Source organism: Schistocerca serialis, chromosome 2 (genome assembly GCF_023864345.2).
Source record: "Schistocerca serialis cubense isolate TAMUIC-IGC-003099 chromosome 2, iqSchSeri2.2, whole genome shotgun sequence".
Classification (NCBI taxonomy): Eukaryota; Metazoa; Arthropoda; class Insecta; order Orthoptera; family Acrididae; genus Schistocerca; species Schistocerca serialis.
The window spans coordinates 145,899,720-145,923,251 of record NC_064639.1 but is presented as its reverse complement, the minus strand read 5'-3'; the positions used below and the strand labels follow the sequence as shown (position 1 = coordinate 145,923,251).

Here is a 23,532-nt window from a genome sequence, read left to right as displayed (position 1 = left end):
CAGAAGCCCATAGTAAAGAGCCGCGTGATTCGTTGTGATGGCACTGTTTTGCGCTTTGCCAAAACTGTGGTTCGGTAATTTTGGTACACTACATAAACCATGAATAGTAATTGCTCTGGTTGCAAAAACGCAAAAAAGTTTGGTGATCAATAAATTTTTATTAATTATAACATGCTATTTACATTCTATAAGGATGTAAAATACAAAACGGACTAACACTGAACGCTGTGCGGTTCTAATTATATGCTGAACAAACAAACAAGCGAAGGTAACTAGTTGGTTTCCATTTTCTCTCTTACCCATTCATTCGTGTTTCTTTCCCTACCAAATACTGTTGGTAATTTTACAATTAATTACGTCATTCATCCAGTGTACCAGAACTATCGAACCACAGTGTTGTCAGAGCGCCACTCTGACAAAACAAACCCGTGACAATGAATCGCGCGACTCTTTACTGGCTGCTTTCTGGTAATGTAACTTGGTAAAAACAGTTAACAGTAATCGGCGGTCTGATGAAACAATGGTTTTAAACTACGTGACTTGAATCTAAATAACATTCCAAGTTTCTTTTCATAAATCTTCGTTTGACGCTGCCTTATCCACTCCTAGCTTTATGTGATAATTCCTTAAAAATGGCTCCAGGAACATACCCTCAATCCTCGACGGTTGAATGCGATTCCAGTGTAGCAGCCCATCTCGACATTATCGTTTATTTACATTTATTAACATTATTTTACTTACATCTATCGACAGCTGTCGGCCGTTGCATACAGTGCTGATCACTTACAAGTACCCCAAAACTTTGTTTTAACTGTGCGTAGCTACAGAAATATGGATTTCGCAGCAGATGATACGGATCTACCTTAGATCATGTGTGGCAATGGCTATTCTTTCTTTTCATCCAGCTGTCGTCTGTCGCTTCATTAAGCCAAACATAGTAAGGTTGTGAACTGCGCATTTAAAAATTCCCGATCACCAACTCAGAATACCAAGCAAGAGATTTTAAGGAAATGCAGCACAGTGCAAAACAAGGAAAACCTATTTCTCAATGACAGTACAGGGTGGAATATATTTGACCTTACGCAGTTGACAATCAGGGATATCCTGTGAAATATACGCATCTGCAAGCGGGAGCCAATGTACTCTTTTTCGTGCCAAAATTGAATTCTTGCTTTAAATATATAAAACTCCAGTTTAGAATACTTGTGTCATACTCACCTAAACAATTAGTAGAACTAAAACTGGTGTAACTGCAAATAACGTTTACTGGCAGAAAAAGTGTTTATTAACTATACGAGCGAAACGACATGTCAAGTTAGTTGTGGCTTTTATAGTACTTTGTGTATGCACTGAAAAAGAATAATCCAACAATTTTAATAGTGTTTCCCTTTTTCATTCCTGATATAATGACGGATTCAGATGTGATCTTGCATTGATTTACTGGCAACCAAGCAGCAGGAGAATTTTTCGTGCTTACTACGAAAAACTGGTGAGGAATTCCTCCTTTTGCAAAGTACCGTCTTGTAGCTTTGTTTTAACCCACATATGTTGCAGCACTTTATGAGCTGTCTTCAGTAGATTGTTTATTTCCTTTCTGAAAAATTGTTACTTGTTAACCTGTTGCGTCGGTTAGACTCAAAAGTACATTTGCATTGTTCTCTGAACTTGCAAAAATTTATCAACTGAATTTATGATACATATCCGTTTCCATAAACCTATTCCGTTCACAATTTTAAACTGCTCTATCAGAGGTAATAACGAATCCTAGGGATTTACGTAGTTTCCATGTTTATTGGCTGATCACCAAAGTAATAACTGGTTTAAGGATACACTTTGTATAAGACTGATTTGTGATTTGCGCAATGCCCATACGAAATTTGGTTCGTTATCTGACATGGTCATTGACATAAGAATTTTCAAACATTTTGCTTTTCAAACTGGAATAGACTACTTCGTAGTTCATTTTTATCAAAGCAGACTTTCAATAGAAATGATCGAGCTTTTCGCGGTACTTTAAAAATTCTAAAAGAATGAGCTAATTACGTTTCAAGTAACCGCACTTTCATACAGACATATTAACTGCTTAACGTAATACCACACACACTGCATGTAGCTTCACGAGTGTATGGTTTATACGGGGTGTTGATGCACAGTCGACATTTATAACGTTATTCAAAATCTTTACTAATTAACTGTTACACACCCTTGTCTGAATATCGACTCAGTATCAAGAAGACTAATATCACGCACGGTCTGTTTCGTCTAGCGATGAAAGGAGATTCATTTGCGAACACCGCATAAAATTTAATGAATTTTCGAATTCAAATATAAATTGTTTCGGAATGAACGTTGTCTGTGAGGCAACGCTTTCTGTACTTTACAAGAATAAGCACATCACGTGTAACTTAAAACTGTCACGCGCATCTCTCTCACGATTTCTGAATCCTAAAAAAATGGGAATGGTGTCGTTCAGTTTGACTTTTCATTTATGTACGTAAGAAATGGAACCTTAACCGTTCCATACTCAGCACACGCTCTAGAGCTAGACACAGAAAACATTCTAAAGCAATTGTTTGGCACTGCCTTTTGAAGTTACTCTTGTCTTTCTAACTGCAATTAAATTATTTACGGTAGGAAGACAATACTTCGCGTATTTTACGAGGGCATCCTATTTTGGTTTAAATGTCCCGCTGTCAACTTGCTTACATTTCATAACTGCTGCAAAAATCTGCAGCTCATGCTGCGTTTGTTGTAAGCTCTGCCTTACATTAATGCTACTGCAGGAAGCGTATTCTCGATCACAAATGATTTATGAAAAGAATAGGTTTTGTGTCGAAACTGCTAAAGAAATAGTTATAACTAAGATGCATTTTCAGGTTACTTCATGTGTTGATTTTCATAAACTTCCATTTGAAAATATCAAACTCGTGAATGATATACATTATTCTGCAACATAAAACAAAAAACACTTTTCAGAAACCACCTACGGCGAAACTTCCTGGCCAACTATGATCGAAAAAAGTAACCTTTGTAAATAATAACCATTTTCTATCCTAGTCAAGACATCGTTTTTATTAATGCGATATATTGCATGTGACAACAATGAAACAAAATATTTACTCGACTGGTAATGGAATTTATCTTGCCAGCTCTTTTTCTGTGCAAATTTTTAAGAAAATGGGTCGATGATCTATGCAGTTGTAGCATTAACCAAGCGGTTAACATGAATCTACTATGTCAAAATAGTATTTACAAAAATTTCCACAAAATGTAGATTTATTTCAAATTCTAATTTGAATACCATATTTTGATCTTGAAAATCTGTTCGCCGTAATTTCAGCTCTGCCTGAGCACAGATTGTTGTGGCCGGTATTTTTATTTTTAACCTTCCTCCTGCAGCCAATTTTTATATTCTGGCAAACTGAAGGTGATTCTAAAGAGAAGCATGGTGCAGCATATGACTCAAAATGTATTAACAGCATTCTGTGGTGCAATGCTACCCAATTGTGTTGACGTATACTGCAAAACTATTTTCACCATATCATCAACAGAAAGTTGAAGGATAAGTAAGGTGAATCATTAGATTCTCCAACTAGTAATGTTCTTAAATACCGTACAAAAATTCTATTGTCGTTACTGATTCTCTCCCGGAAGTTGGGAACTAGGATATCATTATTCAGTAAGAATCGTCCCACATTGTTGCACAAATGTAGCCGCACTGCAATAAACCCAGAGTCAAATGCCAGGAGAGGAGAGAAATTGCTAGAACCTTTCCTTTGACAAAACGTAAAACTAAGTATCACCAACGGCTGACGACTGCGTGTTGAAGTGTTGGAATCGAGAGAATGACGTCTAACATCCTGGCATAAGATAATCGAGCGAGTGCGATGCGAGCAAGAGAATCAGTTGGCCATGGTTTTCCGCGGTTACATAATAAAGACGCAGAACCCCAGCGCGCAGCCTCACCTCCAGCCGCCCTACATACGCAGTTGCCATATCGCGGCGGTCAGTACGGTTACAGCAGTAACAAGAAAAATATTTTTTTTTCACCAGTACAATCTACACGGTTGGAATTCAGCATGGAAATTTTTTTATTTGTAAATTTAATGCGTAATTTTACACAAATTTCTGCAGTATTCCTTGCGTCCGTTTTATGTCGCATAAATCGGAACGTTCTCCCGAGAGATTGTGGCTGTCACTCCCTGCTGAATTCTACAGACACATTTACCTGACTGCAATCTGTGGTACGTGGTGAAAGTTCCCCAGCATTTGTAAATACGAAAAAAATCTAACGGTACTTCTAAAATCCGCACAATCAGTTATGCGCGCAGACTTCCGTTCTGATTTTGCTTTCAACTCAAATCCAGAAACCGCGTTCACTGTCGTATAGGTAACTAGATTTTTCAGTTTGTAAATTCTCTTCTGTTACTAAATGTCACTCTGCCAGAATCACAAATGTTTCGCATTACAGAACGCGTTGTAATTTATTTCGACTGCTGCGGAAATTATTTTAATAGTCACCAAATACGAAAACGGTATTATACGTTAAATAGCTGGATACTTTCAACTCTTAGAGTAATGAATGCTTTACTAACAAACCCATCTTCGGTCCTGTTTTGCTTACATGTGAAGGATGCTTCAAGGAAATATCGCCGATGAATAGGATGTTGAATATAATGTATCGCTACAAATTACTATCCATAGTTTAAATAATAAATCGCTGTCCAATTACAATGCACCGATGCAGATAATTATATTGGAGTCCGGAATCTCTCTCCAAATATTTGTGGATTTGGGTTTTAAACACATAGCATCGCTAAAAATGTACATGTGACAATGGAACATAAGAGGAATACAAAGAGACATCTAATCCAGAAACCCTTTGCATCAGCGTGTTTTGTTTCTAAGCAAATACGACCGAACAAGACAACGGGGCCGCGGCAACGGCGGGTAACGACCGCAGCGGAGGCAGCCATAGCGGTCGCCGGCCGTGGGAGTCGGACCGAGCCGTGCCGAGCCGGCCGCAACGGCCCTGCTCAGGCGACGCGAATTATTGATACGCGACCGCCGCGTTTACGGAGCTCTTGTCCCTGTGACGATTTCACAACGCGGGCGGATAATTCTCAGAACCCACGTAAGGTGTGGATGTTGTAAAATAAAAAATGTTGCTTCAAATATTGTCAAGATACATAAGACGAATAAAAGCTACACTTTTACCCGACGTTCGTGTGGTATTAACGCCGCAAAAAATTTTTGTCCGTGAAATGATGGAGGAAACACAGTCTGCGCGGTGGTACTCGGGGAGAGAAAACACTCAAATACTACAAATGAAAAGTATTTTGCACCGCGTAAGGAATTCCTACTTCCTTACAGGCATTACACACGGTGTTCACATACAACCTCGCACTCATACAAAGCCTTTAAGTCAAAAGCAAAAAAAAGCAGTACTATTTGCAAGAGAACGCATTCTTACACCACCGGTTATTTCGATGTTATATGATATATAAAACAAATTAAAATTTTCCGTTGTGCCAGAGGTTGTAATAAGCTTTTATTGTAGATGGCCAAACTGAGTAATTTCATGTATATCTGTATTGTACATGAGAGTTTCTATTTGTTCTAAATTACAAACACAAATGCTACGGGAGCTGACCACGCTCGTGTATATTTCATCACTTTGTGATGGTAATGTGTGCGGAAGAATTGTGGTATTCCCCTATGAAATGAAGTTTTTAGAATACCAAAATTATGTACTATGAGCTGTGTACGTCGCACCGATTGTTAAATACCCCGGCGATATCATTTAGATACTTTTACTATCCTCCGCCAGTAAAGAATTTAGAGGCATCACAGCCTGCCATGTAAACGGCTTCACTTCAGGCATTGGTACATAGTACTAAAATGTGCTGGATAGTAAGGAGCGCCTCTGCACGACCATCAAAATCATAGCTATGAGGTGGGGGTCTGTTGCAGTTTGGCGCGCTTTCGTCTGTTCCCTCCCACTCCCCACTCCTTGGACCCACGGGGCACGCCCTAGCACGTGGTCCGCAAAGATAACGTCTGCACCAACTCTGATAACACATTGGCCTAAACTGTTTTTAAATACCACTACCAAATTCTGGTTTCATGACTGAATTATTTGAAATGCAGAGGTACGGATGAAACAAAATCACCACGAAATTATTGGCCTCACCCAACAAGCGCACAAATCTGCCACACAAATTTATCGAACGGAATATACAAATTATATCTCTCACTATGTAGAACATTATCCTTAATTTAAGCATCAAACATATCCTAAAATAAACAGAACAAATAGAATAAAATTACATACACATTGTTTAAAAGCAATTCTGTAGCCTTACCTTTGGTTCTGGACTTGGTGCCCTGCGCTGCTTGGGAGGCGATCCATCGGCATAACGTTTTGGAATTCCACCAGGACCGTACGTAGCAGGCCGAAATAATCTGCCATCCTGCGAAAGAAGTCCCCGAGCCACGGCACGCTTCAATGAAATGCGCAATAATGCACGGAAGTCTACATCATCAGACGTAATGTTAACGGCATGAGACTGGCGAATGTACTTTTCAATGCTTTTAAGCGTAGAGCCCTCTCTTTCATTTAATTCTCTCGTTGCTTTTACCACTACTTTCGTTAAATCTGTTCCTTTGGTAACAAGCAGCTGCCTGTTCTGTACTCCGCCAGGATCTTTGTACGAACTCTGGCCCTTGTTAAAAACTTTTAACACTGTACCCTCCTTAACTGCGAGCTCTAAATTTTCGGCAATAACTTCCTCCGGATAACTATGATGCTGCCTAATTGCATGGGAAATTCTCTCTACCGACGGCCTTTGTTTCTGGCTACGGATCTTTCGGATTGCCTCCAAGATCCAATTGGCCCACGTCGCCTGCGATACCGCCTCGTTATCCTTCATCATGAGGGTTTATAAAACGAAAGTAATACACTCTCACTCTGAAATAAACTCAGGTCTAGCCTATAGCACACGAAACGTATGAGCACTTCACACAGTCACATTCTTCTGAAAATTTGGCGACGGCACCCGGCGGGATATAGAAAACAGCGTCCCGCCTTTGGCCTCACCTTCTTCGGATATGCACATTTAACGAAAGAATTCTGCATGCATCTGAAACAAAAACGAAATACGTAAATACGGATTAGTTGTTACGGGGGCATTAAAAAGCTAATACTACGAAAACAATATGAAAGACAATCTGTTCTTGTTAAAAAATTCATACAAAACTCAAAATGAATAAATATGTTACTAAGAAACTTGCATTATTAAATAAATTAATAAGTTGCACTATTCGATGACATGAGGTCTATATGTACAACGACAGTGGTACTAAACAACGAAATTAAGCACAAATATATCCCGAATATTAAACAGTCACGAGCGCCACGATGCACGTAATGCGCGGACGACTGTTTCTACTTGAATGACGAGAGCGCGTCAGAACAAATCGAAATGCCTGCGCCTGAAATGCACTCAATCCACGGAGTGAAACGTTGCCAAGAAAACACTTTTCTCAACAAATTTTTACGTAAATACACGACGATCTCAAACAATAAAAAATGCACAACATGATGCGCTAGTATTCTGAGAACATTTTCATAAGGTCAGGTAAAATATTTCTAGTACATAATGCTGCCACTTCGGAATTAAAAGCGAACGTGTTCCGTTCCCAGTGATCCGATCCCGTCGGGCAGCCATCTTGGGCGGTTTTACCGATTTTATATTCCAGCAATTTCACTCTGTTTAAAGCACACTAGCCTTCACCACTGGAACGACAAGCTATTAAAAACTTCAGACTAAATTATTCACACCCTACCTAGAGATGACGATACTTTCCCGCTGCAAAAATGCTTATCAAAGTTCCATATAAACATTGTCTACCTATTCCTTCACAAGTAGTGCACAGGCTTGCGCGGAAAAAAAATTCCTACTCAATTCCTAGTGAGAAACAGGTTAAGTGAAACTTACCTTAAGTTTACGGCAGTTACATTCGTGAAAAGAAATCCAAAACAATCCACAGTCACTATACACACGGCCGAAATTACGTCCTGTGGTGAAAACACAACTTCACGCAATCAACAAAGGTTTACACTACAGGCAAGATGGCTGCCGTGCATTCATGCTATAACGTAGGCTGTGAGATTATACGAGAATCTGTAGTTCAATCCTCACGTTTGGTATGTCAACAAGGATGTATGGCACATCTTTAACGCTATTGTCTGACACCTTACAAGCACTCAGCAGTCATTTTTATCAGATTGAAAGACATTATAGCAAATTAGAGAACCTCCTTATGATCAAAAGGACGCTATGCTGCTGTGAAAGGTTCGTTTGGCGGCTGCATGTAATGCGATAATAAATACATTACAGTTAATTTGGTTGGCTTTTACTGTTTCATCACTTTAATCACTGGAAATGTCGGTTATTAGTTCATGGTGGCTAATTATCGAGTGTGTACATTAAATAAAGGTGTTATTCAAGATTATTATTATCGTTAATCCTATCACTGAGGTAAAAACGGTGGGTGTTAATATAATTAAAATAACTGGCAAAACTGTTGAATTCTGTCACAATTTTCACAGGATTGATGTATATGCCTTAAAGAATATGTTATGATAAGTGGGTGCTACGGCGAAATAATTTATAGTAGCGGTACCTGAAACTACGAAAAAATATTCTAATTCCACAACAGCAGAAAAAAAGAATGAGCGCTCACTCAAGATAGTCGCGGCCAATTTTGGAGGCATTATAACCTATAAAACGCACGACACAAAGACATCCGAGCGTGAACTGACCCATTCATGTAATACTCACTCGTCACAGACCTCGTGCTGCCATCTCTTATCGTACCTCTGAAGCTGCGCCGATAGCTAAACCTCGAGAGAAGTATAGCTGCCAGAAAGCACATTGAAAACGTTTTCTTGCAACTTAGTGCGCTTTTTCGACGTGGTTGCTTAGTATCGTCGTGAAACTACTTACTAACGTACGAAGAAGATATATTACTCAGGTACGCGGTGAATTTTAATGTCAACTGGTATGTGTTCGGTGCTAAATCAATCTCAAAATGGATTACTCGGAGCTAACGTTCATAAATGTAGCGAAAAATCACGCATAATATGTAATGAACTTGCTTTAAAATTTTTAGTGCTGTCAGAAGGGGGTCAGGCTAAATGAAAACCATTGTGGTGTGATCTTCGGCATTGGCTCATATCGAAAGAAAATCAGAAGTTTAATACCGAAAAAATTTTGTCAGAAGTGGGATTCGAACCCACGCCCACAGAAGTGGACTGCGACCTGAACGCAGCGCCTTAGACCACTCGGCCATCCTGACATACTTCATATGTGTCAACTAACTTATGTAAAGAACAACTATCATGAATCTTTCACATTGTTGCAAATATTTAAAACACAGTAATTCAACAACGAACTCAGGATCAAGCGTTTTATCTAAAAAGTAACATTTGCTTTTTAATTCCTGGACACATTACTTCCACATTATATTTCTACCCGAGAACAAACCCTTTTTCACAATGGGGCTTCACAATTCTTTTTTAAAAAATTCTAGTTAGTATCAAAATAACATTATTACTATTTGGAACCTAAAATCAATTTAATAAACATACGACACTCTGTCAACAGCAACCATTGTTACTCATTCTATTTTTCTTCGTTATTATACAGCTACTACCATTTATGGTTTACAGTCAGCAGTTACGAACGCTTGTTACGTGTTGTTGAGCACATATCACAGGTTATGAAAGAAAACTTCGATGGTGTGGATAAAAGCATCATTGACGATTAATTCAGATTTTCATTGTCAGAAAACATCTCTTTGTTGACGAAAGCAGAGGAAAGAGTTTAACGTCTCATCGATTACGAGGTTATTAATTACGGAGCAGAAGATCGAATTTGGAGAAGAAGGAGAAGGAACAGGCCGCGTCCATTTCAAACGAACATGGAAATGGTATTACACAATTAAGAGAACCCAGACGAAACCTACGGTTGGCCGAGACGGGGATTAGAACCCCGGTCCTCCGGAAATGTGTCCGCTGCTTAATCTCTGAACCATCTGGCAATGTGGTGCACAGACTTGCACTTTACGCACCACATAAAGTGGCAATTATGTGAATGTTCGGAATGCTGATAAACAACATGTTGTTGTTGTGGTCTTCAGCCCTGAGACTGGTTTAATGCACCTCTCCATGCTACTCTATCCTGTGCAAGCCTCTTCATCTCCCAGTACCTACTGCAGCCTACATCCTTCTGAATCTGCTTAGTGTATTCATCTCTTGGTCTCCCTCTACGATTTTTACCCTCCACGCTGCCCTCCAGTACTAAATTGGTGATCCCCCGATGCCTCAGAACATGTCCTACCAACCGATCCCTTCTTCTAGTCAAGTTGTGCCACAAACTTATTTTGCAGAAATTATACAGGATGATTGGAAATTCCCCCTACGTCATGCTGAGAACAGTGAGTGGGAATGATGGATATTGATGCAACTAGATGCATCCATGTGACGAGATGTATAATTTTTGGTGAGTCAGGAACAAACTATTAAACAATGTGTTATTCTCTCGAATGTGTACAGCTTAGGAAACGATTATGTAATTTATTCAGTTCTGGTATATATCACATTAATAATAAACTAAATGACAACTACTAAGGGACATATGGAACGTTCATTATTCTGTTTATAATACTCCTCGGGGTATCTTTGTTTCACTGGGCTTCGTTAGTGCGTAACTAAATTAGCCTCATACGTAACAATTACTAGAGGTACAGTAGCCTGCTACTGAACTTTCATTCGGTGTACGTAGAACAATGAACATTATTGTTTTCTTAGTGCTTCTTTTTGCCTCGTGGAAACAATACGTCTCCAGTTATCGATTCGTATTCAAACCACTACTGAGCTAAGAAAGATTGATTTAACGTCCAGCCGGCCGGTGTGGCCGAGTGGTTCTAGGCGCTTCAGTCCGGAACCGCGCGACTGCTACGTTCGCAGGTTCGAATCCTGCCTCGGGCATGGATGTGTGTGATGTCCTTAGGTTAGTTAGGTTTAAGTAGTTCTAAGTTCTAGGGGACTTATGACCACAGATGTTTAGTCCCATAGTGCTCAGAGCCATTTGAACCATTTAACGTCCAGTCAATCTCTAGATCATCAGAAACTGAGCATTACATAATGTCCTCCACAGACTATACAACTTCTTAGTTTTCAAGAAGAAATTACGAGCAAACTCTGTTTTGGAACTACAGAGAGAAGGGAGAAACTTGAAATATTCACTAAGAAATGAAACAGTTGCAGGCGCTTCCAATAATTAAGTACCAATTCAATATATTTGATTATCCACACTGAGCGAAATATGTGGTTTCTGTTCGCTTGACTGTTTTGCACATAAGCATACTTCATCGTTTGATTATCTGCACATGGAGTGTGCGAACTGCAAGAGCTACACTCTACCGGATAGCATCGCAACAGTCTTGAAGGAGTAAATGGTTGCGCCTAATGCTCAATGTAGCGTGCTTGTGTAACGATGACCGAGTTTAGAGCTTCAGGCTCCAGGCGGGATAACAATAACTGTTCTGTCGATGGCTGTAATAACTTCAATTGTAGCACGGAAGTTATTCTTATTTCCAAATGAAAAGCAACAAGCTATTAGACACAAAGCTTGGATCACAGCAATGAAAACGAATACAGCTGACTGCAAGCAATGGACTCCTGCAAAACAGTCTCGCATATGTAATCGACATTTCATCAGTGGTGTCTCCACAAGAGCACCTGACAGTCCAAGTTGCACATGACGCCAAAATTAACTTGGCTGGAGGTTGCAACACATGATATTACTGAAAGGTATCTACATCTACATCCATATCTACATTCCGCAAGCCACCTGAAGGTCATATTCATTTAAAAACATTTTGAAAATTGTATAACAGAGCGCAGTGAAATTAATTGTGAACGACCCACAACTGTGCGACAACGTGTCTTAATGTGCTCTCACTACAACAACAGTTTTTCAGTAAATTCCCTTATTGTTGTCACGTCATGAGGATTCGTAAGTTCATTTCAAAATTTTACAGTGGTAGAGTCGCTGACAGTTATATAACGGTTAATTGGGGTTTCTGAAATATATGGAACAATGCAGCAATAAGTTCACACTTACACTCACATTCGCCGTCGATCATCCTTCTGTCACAGATTATCTGGAGGAAAAAAAAAAAGATACTGCACATATCGCTTAGTATGTTGTTATTCGCCGCGCAATTAGAGGCGTCATGTCACTAACTGCCGGCCGAAGTGGCCGTGCGGTTAAAGGCGCTGCAGTCTGGAACCGCAGGACCGCTACGGTCGCAGGTTCGAATCCTGCCTCGGGCATGGATGTTTGTGATGTCCTTAGGTTAGTTAGGTTTAACTAGTTCTAAGTTCTAGGGGACTAATGACCTCAGCAGTTGAGTCCCATAGTGCTCAGAGCCATTTGAACCATTTTTCACTAACTACGCGGCCCCTCCCGCCGGAGGTTCGAGTCCTTCCTCGGGCATGGGTGTGTGTGTTGTTCTTAGCATAAGTTAGTTTAAGTAGTGTGTAAGTCTAGGAACCGATGACCTAAGCAGTTTGGTCCCTTAGAAATTCCCACACATTTGAACATGTTGTTATTGTTGTGATCTTCAGTCCAAAGACAGGTTTGTTGCAGCTTTCCATGCAACTGTATCCTTGCCAGCCTTTTCATCTCCGAGTAACTACTGCAACCTACATCTTCTGAATCTGCTTCTTGTATTTTTCTCTCGGTCTCCCTGTACGATTTGTATCTCCCACGCTTCCCTCCAGTACTAAAATTGTTGAACCTTTGATGCCTCAGAATGTAGCTTACCAACTGATCCCTTCTTCTAGTCAGGCTCCTGCCACAAATTTCTCTTCTCCCCAAATCTATTTGTTACTTCCTCGTTAATTACATGATCTACCGATCTAATCTTCACCTTTCTTCTGTAGCAACACATTTCGAAAGCTTGTGTTCTCTTCTTGTCTAAACTATTTATCGTCCATGTTTCACTTCCATACATGGCTACACTCCATACAAATACTTCCACAGAGGAATTCCTAACACTTAAATCTATTCTCGATGTTAACAAATTTCTCTTGCCCTTTCCAGTGTACATTTTATATCCTCCCTCCTTCGACCATCATTAGTTATTTTACTTCTCAAATAGCAAAACTGATCTGCCAAAAGTGTCTCATTTCCTAATCTAGTTCCCTCAGCATTACCTGATTCAATGTCCACCCCGATAGTTGAGTGGTCAGCTTCACGGATTGCCGTCCTACGGGCCCGGGTTCGATTCCCGGCTGGGTCGGAGATTTTCTCCATTCAGGACTGGGTGTTGTGCTGTCTTCATCGTCATTTCATCCACCTCCGGCGCGCAGGTCGCCCAATGTGGCGTCGAATGTAATAAGACCTGCACCAAGACGCCAGATCTGCTCCGCAAGGGGCCTCCCGGCCAATTACGCCAAACTCTCATTTCCATTTACCTGATTTAATTCGACTACGTTCCATTATCCTCATTCTGCTCTTGGTGATGTTCTTTTATATTGTCCTTTCAAGACACTGTCCATTCCGTTCAACTGCTCTTCCAAGTCCTTTGCTGTCTCGCCCACCATTACTGTGTAATCAGCAAACGTCAAAGTTTTTATTTCTTCTCCCTGGACGATAATCCCTACTCCAAATTTTTATTTTGTTTCCTTTACTGTTTACTCAAAATACAGATTGAATAACGTTGGGGATATGTTACAACCCTGTTTCACTCCCTTCTGAACCACTGCTTCCCTTTTGTGCCCCTCGACTCTTAGAATTGCCGTCTGGTTTCCGTACGAATTGTAAATTGCCTTTCGCTCCCTGTATTTTACCCCGGTCACCTTTAGAATTTGAAAGCCAGTATTCCAGTCAACATTGTTAAAACCTTTCTCTAAGTTTACAAATGGTGTAAACATAGGTTTTCCTTTCCTTAAGTCCGCAGCTCGTGGTCTAGTGGCTAGCGTTGCTGCCACTGGATCACGGAGTCCCGGGTTCGATTGCCGCCCGGGTTGGGGATTTTCTCTCCCAGGGACTGGGTGCTTGTGTTGTCCTCATCATTTCATCATCATCATCATTCGTGATAGTGTCTAGATTGGACTGAGCAAAACATTGGAGTGTGAAAAAATTGGGACTCTGTACAGGCGCTGAGACCAAACCAAACATCATCATTCTTGTTTCCAGGGCTCTCGGGTGTTCAGCCGGGTGTAATCTTTGAAGTCCCACGATATTTCAGCAAATAACCTTTCTGCCACCATCAGGTGGATCTGATGGAATGGTCTGTCTGCTTCTCTCTCTCACCTTTTACTTTCCCATCCTTGGGGAAGTGTATGAAGGAGTTTATAGTCTGTTGACTTTTACTCCACAATGTGTGTTGTATGTGTGTGATTATCTTTGATTGTTTTGGCTGTCAGTGTATTGTGGTGGTGTTCTGGTGGAGTCTTGTGCTTACCTGAGGTTGGCGAGATGTTGGGTATTTTAATTTTAAGGATTCAGGATTGGTATTAGGACTCATAGATTTAACGATTTTTCTCTTCGACTTAATCATGGAAGATGGTCATTGGGCGTTTGTGCTTGTCACGGGACATGTCATACCGACCCTCGTAGAAAACCCTTATCATATCTTGGAATCTTTCTTTGAGGAGGGGGATTTTGGCAGCGGCGTGCAGATCGTCGATGGGGAATCCCATGGGTTGATGCAGTGCCCTCCTGTGGGCACGGTTCTGCAGTCTCTGGAGTTTGTGCAGATGCTGCTCGCTGTGTATCCCCAGACAGAGCAGGCATATTTCATTACTGGGTGTTTTAGTACGGGTGCTTGTTGTGTTGAGGACTGGGTATAGGATGGACATTCTGGTGCAGACCTTCCTATGGACCTCGTCTTTGTGCGGTTTCCACGTTAGTCTCGAGTATAGGGTTATGCTGGGATACTTGGCGGATCTGTGCCAGTGGAGTTGGGATCCAGGTAGGTGCAGGTGAAGGGGGCAGGGGGGGGGGCGTTGAGGGAGTCCGCGTCTTCCGAGCCTCCAGGTGATCAGCATAGCCTATGTCTTTTCAGGGATGATGGTGGTGCACCAGCGATGGGCCCAGGTTTCTGTGTTATCTAAAACCATTTGTAGCCTTCGGATGACCAGGTCCTTATTCGCATTTCGAGTGTAAAAGGCTGTGTCATCACCAGGGCACCAGGGGGGCCGTGGGGCCGTGGAGTATCTGCAGTGTACAGACTGTACAAAACACGCTTCAGGACAGATCCCTGTGGCACCCCAGCACAAATACTCCTTTAGGTGGGGGTGGGTCTTTCTACATTGGCAGAGAAAGCTCTGTTTGGATTAGTCTGACTATGCTCTCGGGGAACCCCTGTGTTATAGCTTGTATAATAGCACTTTAAGCCATACTGAGCCAAAGGCTTTGGCTAAATCAAGTAGCACTATCCCGCAGAAGCCTCTGTGGTTGAAGCCCTCTGTGGCTCCTTCCACCAATCCCATGATCTGCTGTGGGGCAGAGTGCTCCTGTCAGAATTCGAATTGGAAATCCGGCGGAAGTGGCTCATTGGTGATGTGACCTCGTATGGGTATTAGCAGGAGGTGCTCATAGATGTTGCTCAGAGTTGGCTAGAGGCTAATCGGCCTGTAGTGCTGCGGGAATAAAGGGTCTCGCCCTGGTTTGTGTATCGCGACCACTTCTACCTTTTTCCAGTAAGCCGGGAGCTCGCAGGTACGAGTAATCTCGTTGAAAATGTTCGCGACGTGTTCGATAGCCGAGGGTGGTAGGTTTTTAACTAGGTGGTTGGTGACATTGTCGTGACTTGGCGTCTTTTTTGTTGGGGGGACCTAATTACTTTTGCCACATCTTCAGGGGCGTAAAGTGGGGGTTCGTTTTCTGGGTCCTCCTCAGCATTGAGGAAGACAGCCAGTTGACGACGGACGACCTCTTTACGTTCTTCATCCTGAGGTTCTGCCGCTTGAAATTGCTTCTCAAAGGTGTCGGCGAGATCGTTGGCCCTTTCAGCATGGCTGTAGGCCAGACCCCACTCGCCGTGCAGTGGCGGCAACCTAGCGCGTCCATAGGTAAATTGCTTGGTTGCTTGCCGTAGTGTGTGATCGGCTACTCTGAGGGCTTTGAAGCTGTTTTGCCATTGCTGGTTTTTGTGCTCATTGAGCACTACCTTCATCTCTCTCTGTAGACGATTGAGCAGCCTCCCAGTGGCCTGATTTCTGGTGATCTTCCATTCTTTTGCCACTCTGTTCGTGTGTCGGATTTGGGCTAGTGAATGTTCCAGGAGTTGTACTTGTGGGGGCATGCCATCTCTTTGTGGGGGAATGGCATCTTCCGCTGCCTGCAATATGGTTCCTGTTAGGTCTTGTGGCGCGTGTTCTAATGAGGGCTATGCATAGCATTTTGCGTCTATCTCCATTTTTTGGAAAATGTGTGGGCTCGATCGGACCCATGTTTCGAAGTGGTGGTAGCGTGCTAGTCATTGCATTTTTGCACCTGCTCTAGAGTTCCAATTGGGGTGTTTGGCTTTGAAGTCGCCTCTTATTATGAGCTTTTGTATCTTTCCCGATGTTGTTTTTGTGACTGTTTTTGGTGTTGCGGTGATAGGGCTATGTTGTCATGGCTTCTCAAAGGAGAAACCACTTCCACGTATGTTGCCCTTGGTGTGTCTGGTCTTGGTTTTACCGAAGGTTTGGTTATGTGTGTTGACCTGTTTTGTCTCTCTTTGTGGTTTGATGGGGTCGTGGTGTCTTGTTTTCGTGTGTGGGGGCGGCCTTCGCACCCTTTTCCTTCTGTGAGTGTTTTTTGTGGACCTTGCAGCCTTGGTATCCTGCTGTGTGGTTATTCCCGCATAGAGCGCACCTGATCTTCGGGTCCATGTGTTTCATTGTGCAAGTCCTAGTGTCGTGGGGTTCGGCGCATTTTCTGCAGCGCACGGGCATCTGGCAGTGGGCGGCTATGTGGTCCAATCCCTGACACCTGAAGCATTGCACCACCTCGTTCTTGTGGTGGAGTGGCTCCATGGTGACAGGGACTCACAGTAGAGCTTTGATCTCGCGCCTGTTCTGGGTTATGTCCAGCAATGTGACTTGAAATAATGGCCACTTACTCTTTGTCCGATTGTTGCCCATATGATTAACAGTTTTAAGAACAAGCTTGTCTGTCTGCTCATTGTCGGTGTTATTTTTGTCCGTCAGTCGGGCTTCGATTCCCTTCGTCGACGGTCCGATTGCGGCCGCCGACATTTCGATTGCGGGCGCCGACACCTGTCCGTTCCGTCCCTGGCGTCACGCTGGGTGGTGAAAGATGCAAAATCCCGTGGAGAGTCCCCGGCGGCTGTCGTGGAAGGGTCTTGTGTTCGCTTGAGGCGTGACTCCTTGATGGTGGGAAGTAAGGGTTTCCATGCCTTGCTCAGTTGAAAACCTGTGTCTCAGTTTATGAGATTGTTCGCTACGCGAATTTCAATGGCCTCCTTGAGTTTGCTGTCCCAGTAGAAGCTGGTAGGGGCCAGAATCTTGGTCTCTTCGTATTTCGCGTTGTGTCCAGTTTCCAAGCAGTGTTGTACCAGTGCCGATTTGTTGCGCTGGTCTAGGCGCGTGTGGCGTTGGTGTTCTTTGCGGCGACTTCGGATTGTTTGACCGATGTAGGGTTTGCCGCAACCACATGCAATACTATATACGCCCGCTTCCTTGAGGCCAAATCCGTCTTTCACTGTCCCCAGTAAGGCGCGTATCTTGGGCGGTGGTCAGTAGACCATGTCAATTTTGTGTTGTTTTAGCAGTCTCCCAAGTTTTGACGTCACGTTGCCTGCATACTGTAGAAAGGCAAGGCCAGGTTCCTGATCTTTTGACTGTTCATCATCTTGGTTGCGTGTTCATCGTCTGAAGCCTGTCTGGATCTGTCTATTCCTGTACCCGTTCTTGCTGAACGCATTTTCTAGGTATATGAGTTGTTTGTGCAGATTTTGTTCATCCGATATCGAGTATGCCCTGTGAACCAGTGTGTTGAGCATCCCATTGAGTCGTGGATGATGGTGGCGACTGGAGGCATGTAAATATAAGACTTGCGGTACACGCTATGACCCAGTGTGCCGTTTGATCTTCGCTCTACATCAAGAAAGGGTAATTTCCCTTTCTTCTCGATTTCCATGGTGAACCATATGTTGTCGTGGATGGAATTTAGATGTTCTAAAAGCGTCTGCAGATGATCAGGCCCATGGGGCCAGATGACAAACGTGTCGTCCTCGTATCGGAAAAAAACCAGGTTTCCGTTCAGCCGATTGTAGTGCCTCCTTTTCGAAACTCTCCATAAATAAGTTGGCTACCACTGGTGAGAGAGGGCTCCCCATAGTCACAACGTCGGTCTGTTCGTAGTATTGGCCATTGAAGATGAAGTATGTGGATGTAAGTATGAGCCAGAAAAATTGTGTCAACTCGGGGCCGAATTTCTCGCTGATAAGGTGGATCGAATCTTCAGTGTGACCCGCAAACGGATTGTCGGGGGCCGCAATCGGACCGTCGCGCAAGGAATCGAAGACCGACTGACGGACATAAATAACACTGACAATGAGCTCGGTGACAACTTCACAGCGAAACCAACAGGGGGGGGGGGGGGAGACAATATAAAGATCACTCTACACGACATCGAAGACTACAACACCATTAAAACGGCCCTCACAGACAAAAATATACCCCATTAAACGTTCCCCACCACCAAGACAAGGAACAAACACATTGTCATTAGGGACCTGCCCAGACGGCTCTCGGCCCAGGCAGTCAAGACAGACTTGCCTGCCCAGGGATTTGTTGTCAAAACCGTCGATCAGATGGGCAAAAATGCGGCAGAGAGTCAGTTGCCATTACTCCAAGTCACTCTGCTGGACATACCGCAGAACACGCGCGAGATCAAAGCTGTTTTGGCAGTCCCTGTCACTACGGAGCCACTCCGCTGCAAGAACAAGGTGGATCACATTGCCACCCACTGCCAGATGCCTGTGCGCTGTAGAAAATGCGCCGAACTCCACGACACCAGGACATGCACAATAAAATACAAAGACCCGCAGATGAGGTGTGTGCTGCGTGGGAAAAACAACATGGCAGGGTACCAAGGCTGCGAGGTCCACATAAAACACACAGAGAAGGCAAAGGGTGCGAATGCTGCACACACACGTAAACAAGACACTGCCACCCCATCAAACCACACAGAGAGACAAAACAGGACAGCACACACAGACAAAACGTGGGTAAAACCAAGGCCTGACACTCCAAGGGCAACATATGCAGAAGTGGTCTCTCTACCAAAGAACCACAATCAACGCAAGCCCTGTCACCACAACACCAGACACACACGCAAGAACAACACCGGGAAAAACACAACAACCAGGTCCACCAAGGCAGAGGAAGCTCTAGGCAATCACACACTCACACCACCCACTTTGATCAATTGTTAGGCATTATGGTCCACACCATGAACCTCGTCATGGAAATGAAGGAATTCAGCGAGGCCCAGAAGCAGAACACTCAGATCCCAGTTGCACTTCAGGCAGCAGTCCAGCAGTTGCTCCCCTTTGCGATTTCCTCAGTAGCTACAAAACCCAATCATGGATAGACGACCAAATATCCAAGGCCTGACAATGTGTCATTAACGCAGACGACATTGTTAATCGAGAGGCCGAGTTCAGAGAACTCTTGATGGAGTTCTCCATCGACATATGCACGATGGGGAAACCCACCTAAAACCAGGAATAAAAGCGACAGTGCTCAACTATGTTAGCTACCGTAAAGATTGGCCAACCCAAGGTGGAGGAGTGGCCACTTACATAATAACAGGGATCCCCCATCACCAAGTATTCATACCAGCTACCAATAAAATCGAAGGAGTGACGGTGGAAGTAACCACTGCCACTGGAGCCCTAACAATTGTTGCAAATTACCGACCCCCACAAGAAGACACAAACGAGGGAGATATAGCTGCACTATGGCAAATTGAAGGCAAACCTATAATAGGAGGCGACTTCAATGCCAAACACCCCAACTGGAACTCTAGAGTAACCTCCAGAGTAGGCGCCAAACTGCAATGACTAGCGCGCGACCACCACTTCGAAACATGAGGTCCAGTCGAGCCCACACATTTTCCAAAAAACGGAGGTAGGCTCGATGTGTTGGACATAGCCCTCACTAGGAGGGTCGCAGGGTTTGTGACCGCAAGGACAATCAACAGAATGTCCTCCAATCACAACCCAGTGATTCTAGAGGTCGATGTGGGAGAATGGGTAGCACTCCCATGGTACGAGACGTCCTACAAACGTACAGACTGCGAGCGAGACTGAGAAACTGTCGCCTCCTATATCGCCCACGCTCCACCTCCTACTGCCGTAACAGTAGAACAAACGGGACAAGACCTAACAGGTACCATCTTGAAGGCAGTGGAAGCTGCCACTCCCCCAAAAAGGGATGGCACGCCCCCACAAGTACAACCCCTGGAACATTTGCTTGCCCAAATCCGACATAAGAGCAGAGTGGCAAAAGAGTGGAAGATCACCAGAAATCAGGCCACCAGGAGGCTGCACAATCGTCTACAGAGAGAGCTGCAGGTAGCGCTCAATGAGAACAGAAACCAGCAATGGCAAAACCGTCTCACAACCCTCATAGTAGACGATCACACACTATGGCAAGCAACCAAGCAATTTACGTAAAGAAGCGCTACGTTGCCTCCACTGCACAGCGAAAGGGGTCTGGCCTACAGCCATGCTGAAAAGGCCAACGGCCTCGCCGACATCTTTGAGAAGCAGTTTCAATCGGCAGAACCCCAGGATGACGAACATGAAGAGGAAGTCCGTCGTGAACTGGCTGTCTTCCTCAACGCTGAGGAGGATTCAGAGGACGAACCCCCACTTTTCGCCCCCAAAGACGTGGCAAAAGCTATTAGGTCCCTCCCTACGAAAAAGGCGCCAAGTCACGACAGTGTCACCAACCACCTAGTTAAAAACCTTCCACCCCCGGCTATCGAACACCTCGCGGACGTCTTCAATGAGATTACTCGTTCCCGCGAGTTCGCAGCTCACTGGAAACACGTGGAAGTGGTCGCGATACATAAACCAGGGAAAGACCACTTTATTCCTGCAGCACTACAAGCCGATTAAACTTTTGCCAACTCTCAGCAAGATCTATGAGCACCTCCTGCTAATACCCATACGAGATCAGATCACCAACGAGCGACCTGTTGGATTTCCAATTCGAATTCTGACAGGAGCACTCTGCCCCACAACAGATCATGAGAAGCACCCACAGAGCGCTTCAACAACAGAGGCTAGTGCAGGATAGTGCTACTTGATGTAGCCAAAGTCTTCATCTCCGTATGGCATAAAGTGCTATTATACAAAGCTATCCCACGAACAGGTAGAAACACCCACCTCGACCAAAATGAGTTTTCGTGCTGGGGTGCCACAGGGATAGGTCCTGGGGCCCGTTTTGTGCAGTCTGTATACAGCTCCCCTTGTGCACACTGCACAGTATGCTGACGACACAGCCTTTTACACTCGAAATGCGAATAAGGACCTGGTCATTCGCAGGCTACAAAGGGTTTTAGATAACACAGATACCTGTGCCCATCGCTGACGCATCACCATCAAGCCTGAAAATAGACAGGCTGTGCTGATCACCCAGAGGCTTGGGAGACGCGGACCCTCTCAATGCCCTCCCCTTCACCTGCACCTACGTGGATCCAGACTCCCCTGCCACAGACCCTCCAGGTATCTCAGCGTAGCCTTGGACTGGAGAGTAACGTGGAAACCCCATATAGATGAGGTACACAGGAAGGTCTGTGCCAGAATGTCCATTCTATACCCAGTCCTCAACACAACCAGCTCCCTTCCTTGCTCTGTAGGAGTAAATGTTTACCAGGCACTCATACACCCAGTAATGGAATATGCATGCCCTGTCTGGGAATACGTGGTGGAGCAGCATCTGGACAAACTCCAGATACTGCAGAACCGCCCCCTCAGGAAGTTACTGCATCTACCCATGGGATTCCTCATAGACGATCAGCACGCCTCCGAAATTCCCCTCCTCAAAGAAAGATTCAAAGATCTGGCAAGGGCTTTCTGTGAGAGCTCTTCCCGATCTGGAAATAACCTTATCCACTCCCTAGGCCGGTATGACATGTCCTGTGATAAGCACAAATGCCCTATGACGATCTTTGACGACTAAGTCGAAGAGAAAAATCCCTAAATCTCCAAATCCTAATGCCAATCCTTAATCCTTAAAATACCCAACATCTCGCCAACCTCAGGCAAGTACAAGACACCACCAGAACACCACCACAATACATAGACAGTCAAAACTATCCAAGAAACTCACACACACATAGCATACATTGTGGAGTAAAAGCCAACGACCTATAAACTCCTACAAACACTTCCCCAAGGAGTGGAAAGTAAAAGGTGAGAGAGAGGCTGGTGACAGTCGTACTATGAGGATCGCGTGCAGAGCTGAAGGAGTACATTCGATACTACATCGAGCCATAGGGACCTGCTTGCAGGGTACGTCGCGAGCGTGCGCAAAGCTTTTAATCTTTGGCATACCGAGGACGCAGGAGGGACTGGCTGCATTTTTATTATAATACAGTTTGGCGCTCAGGAAGATCACCTGAGGGTAAAGCAGCCTTAGGAAGTATTAGAGCAGTATTGTTGTGTTTTCGCCGCTGCGGAATGTCTTGCGCTAGTGGTGCTTTAGGATCGCAGCGGTCTACCGCTGTCGACAGAAGGCTATTTTGTTGTTGCTGCGGGCTGCGTCGCTGGCCGTTTCGAGCATCCCAGCTGCAGCGGAGCCAGGCTCTGCTCTCCCAATGTTAGGAAAATTGTGGGCTAGGACCTGGAAGCCGGCTGCGGAACCAACGAGAAGGTTTCCGACGCCACCGTCCGGACCTCCGCGTCCACCAGCGTAATAAGTCCAGCAATGCAGCTGGGTAACCCTAACAGTGACAACGATGGCTGCAACTGGCACTCCCCTGGCAGCAGCCCCCTTTTCCGGTCCAGACATTGCGACAAACAAATCATATGCAATAATACACGAAACATCAACAGCATTGTACATAGTCAGTACTTGCGATCCCAACCCTCCTCCCCTTGTCTAAGTTTGCTCCTGCTTGCCAATGCCACCAACAACCTCCCAAGCTACATAGCTTCCCTGAACAAAGGCAAGCAGTCGACCTGTCAACTGACCGAAATTCTCCCCAAACCCACCGCCTCGTCCCAGCCCCCCCCCCCCTCCACCACCCGATCCAAGTATTTAAACCCCCCCCCCCCCCCCACATAAATCCACTTCATCCAACAGCGGCGTGCAATGGAGGACCGCAAGGACAAGCACTTTAAGAGCAAGAAAAAGTCCACCATCACTATCCCAACCACTCCTTCACCATCTGAGGAGCCTGCGCCCCGAACAGCTTTCAG

General features: G+C 44.3%; 1 protein-coding gene and 1 non-coding gene across 2 annotated transcripts in view; both read right to left on the bottom strand.

Moving 5' to 3' along the window:
- Positions 1-8,124, bottom strand: part of LOC126455807 (histone acetyltransferase KAT6A-like) — a 284,484-nt gene extending 276,360 nt beyond the window's left edge. The window contains exons 1-2 of the mRNA XM_050091567.1: positions 8,001-8,124; positions 6,366-7,142 (exon numbers count right to left, since the gene is read on the bottom strand). Coding sequence (XP_049947524.1) covers positions 6,366-6,935 — 570 coding nt within the window. The 5' untranslated portion in view covers positions 6,936-7,142; positions 8,001-8,124. The remainder of the gene's footprint in view (positions 1-6,365; positions 7,143-8,000) is intronic.
- A 1,155-nt stretch (positions 8,125-9,279) lies between these two features.
- On the bottom strand, positions 9,280-9,363 carry Trnal-cag (transfer RNA leucine (anticodon CAG)). Its single transcript has one exon. It is a non-coding gene; the product is annotated as a tRNA-Leu (tRNA).
- Positions 9,364-23,532: the final 14,169 nt, after the last annotated feature.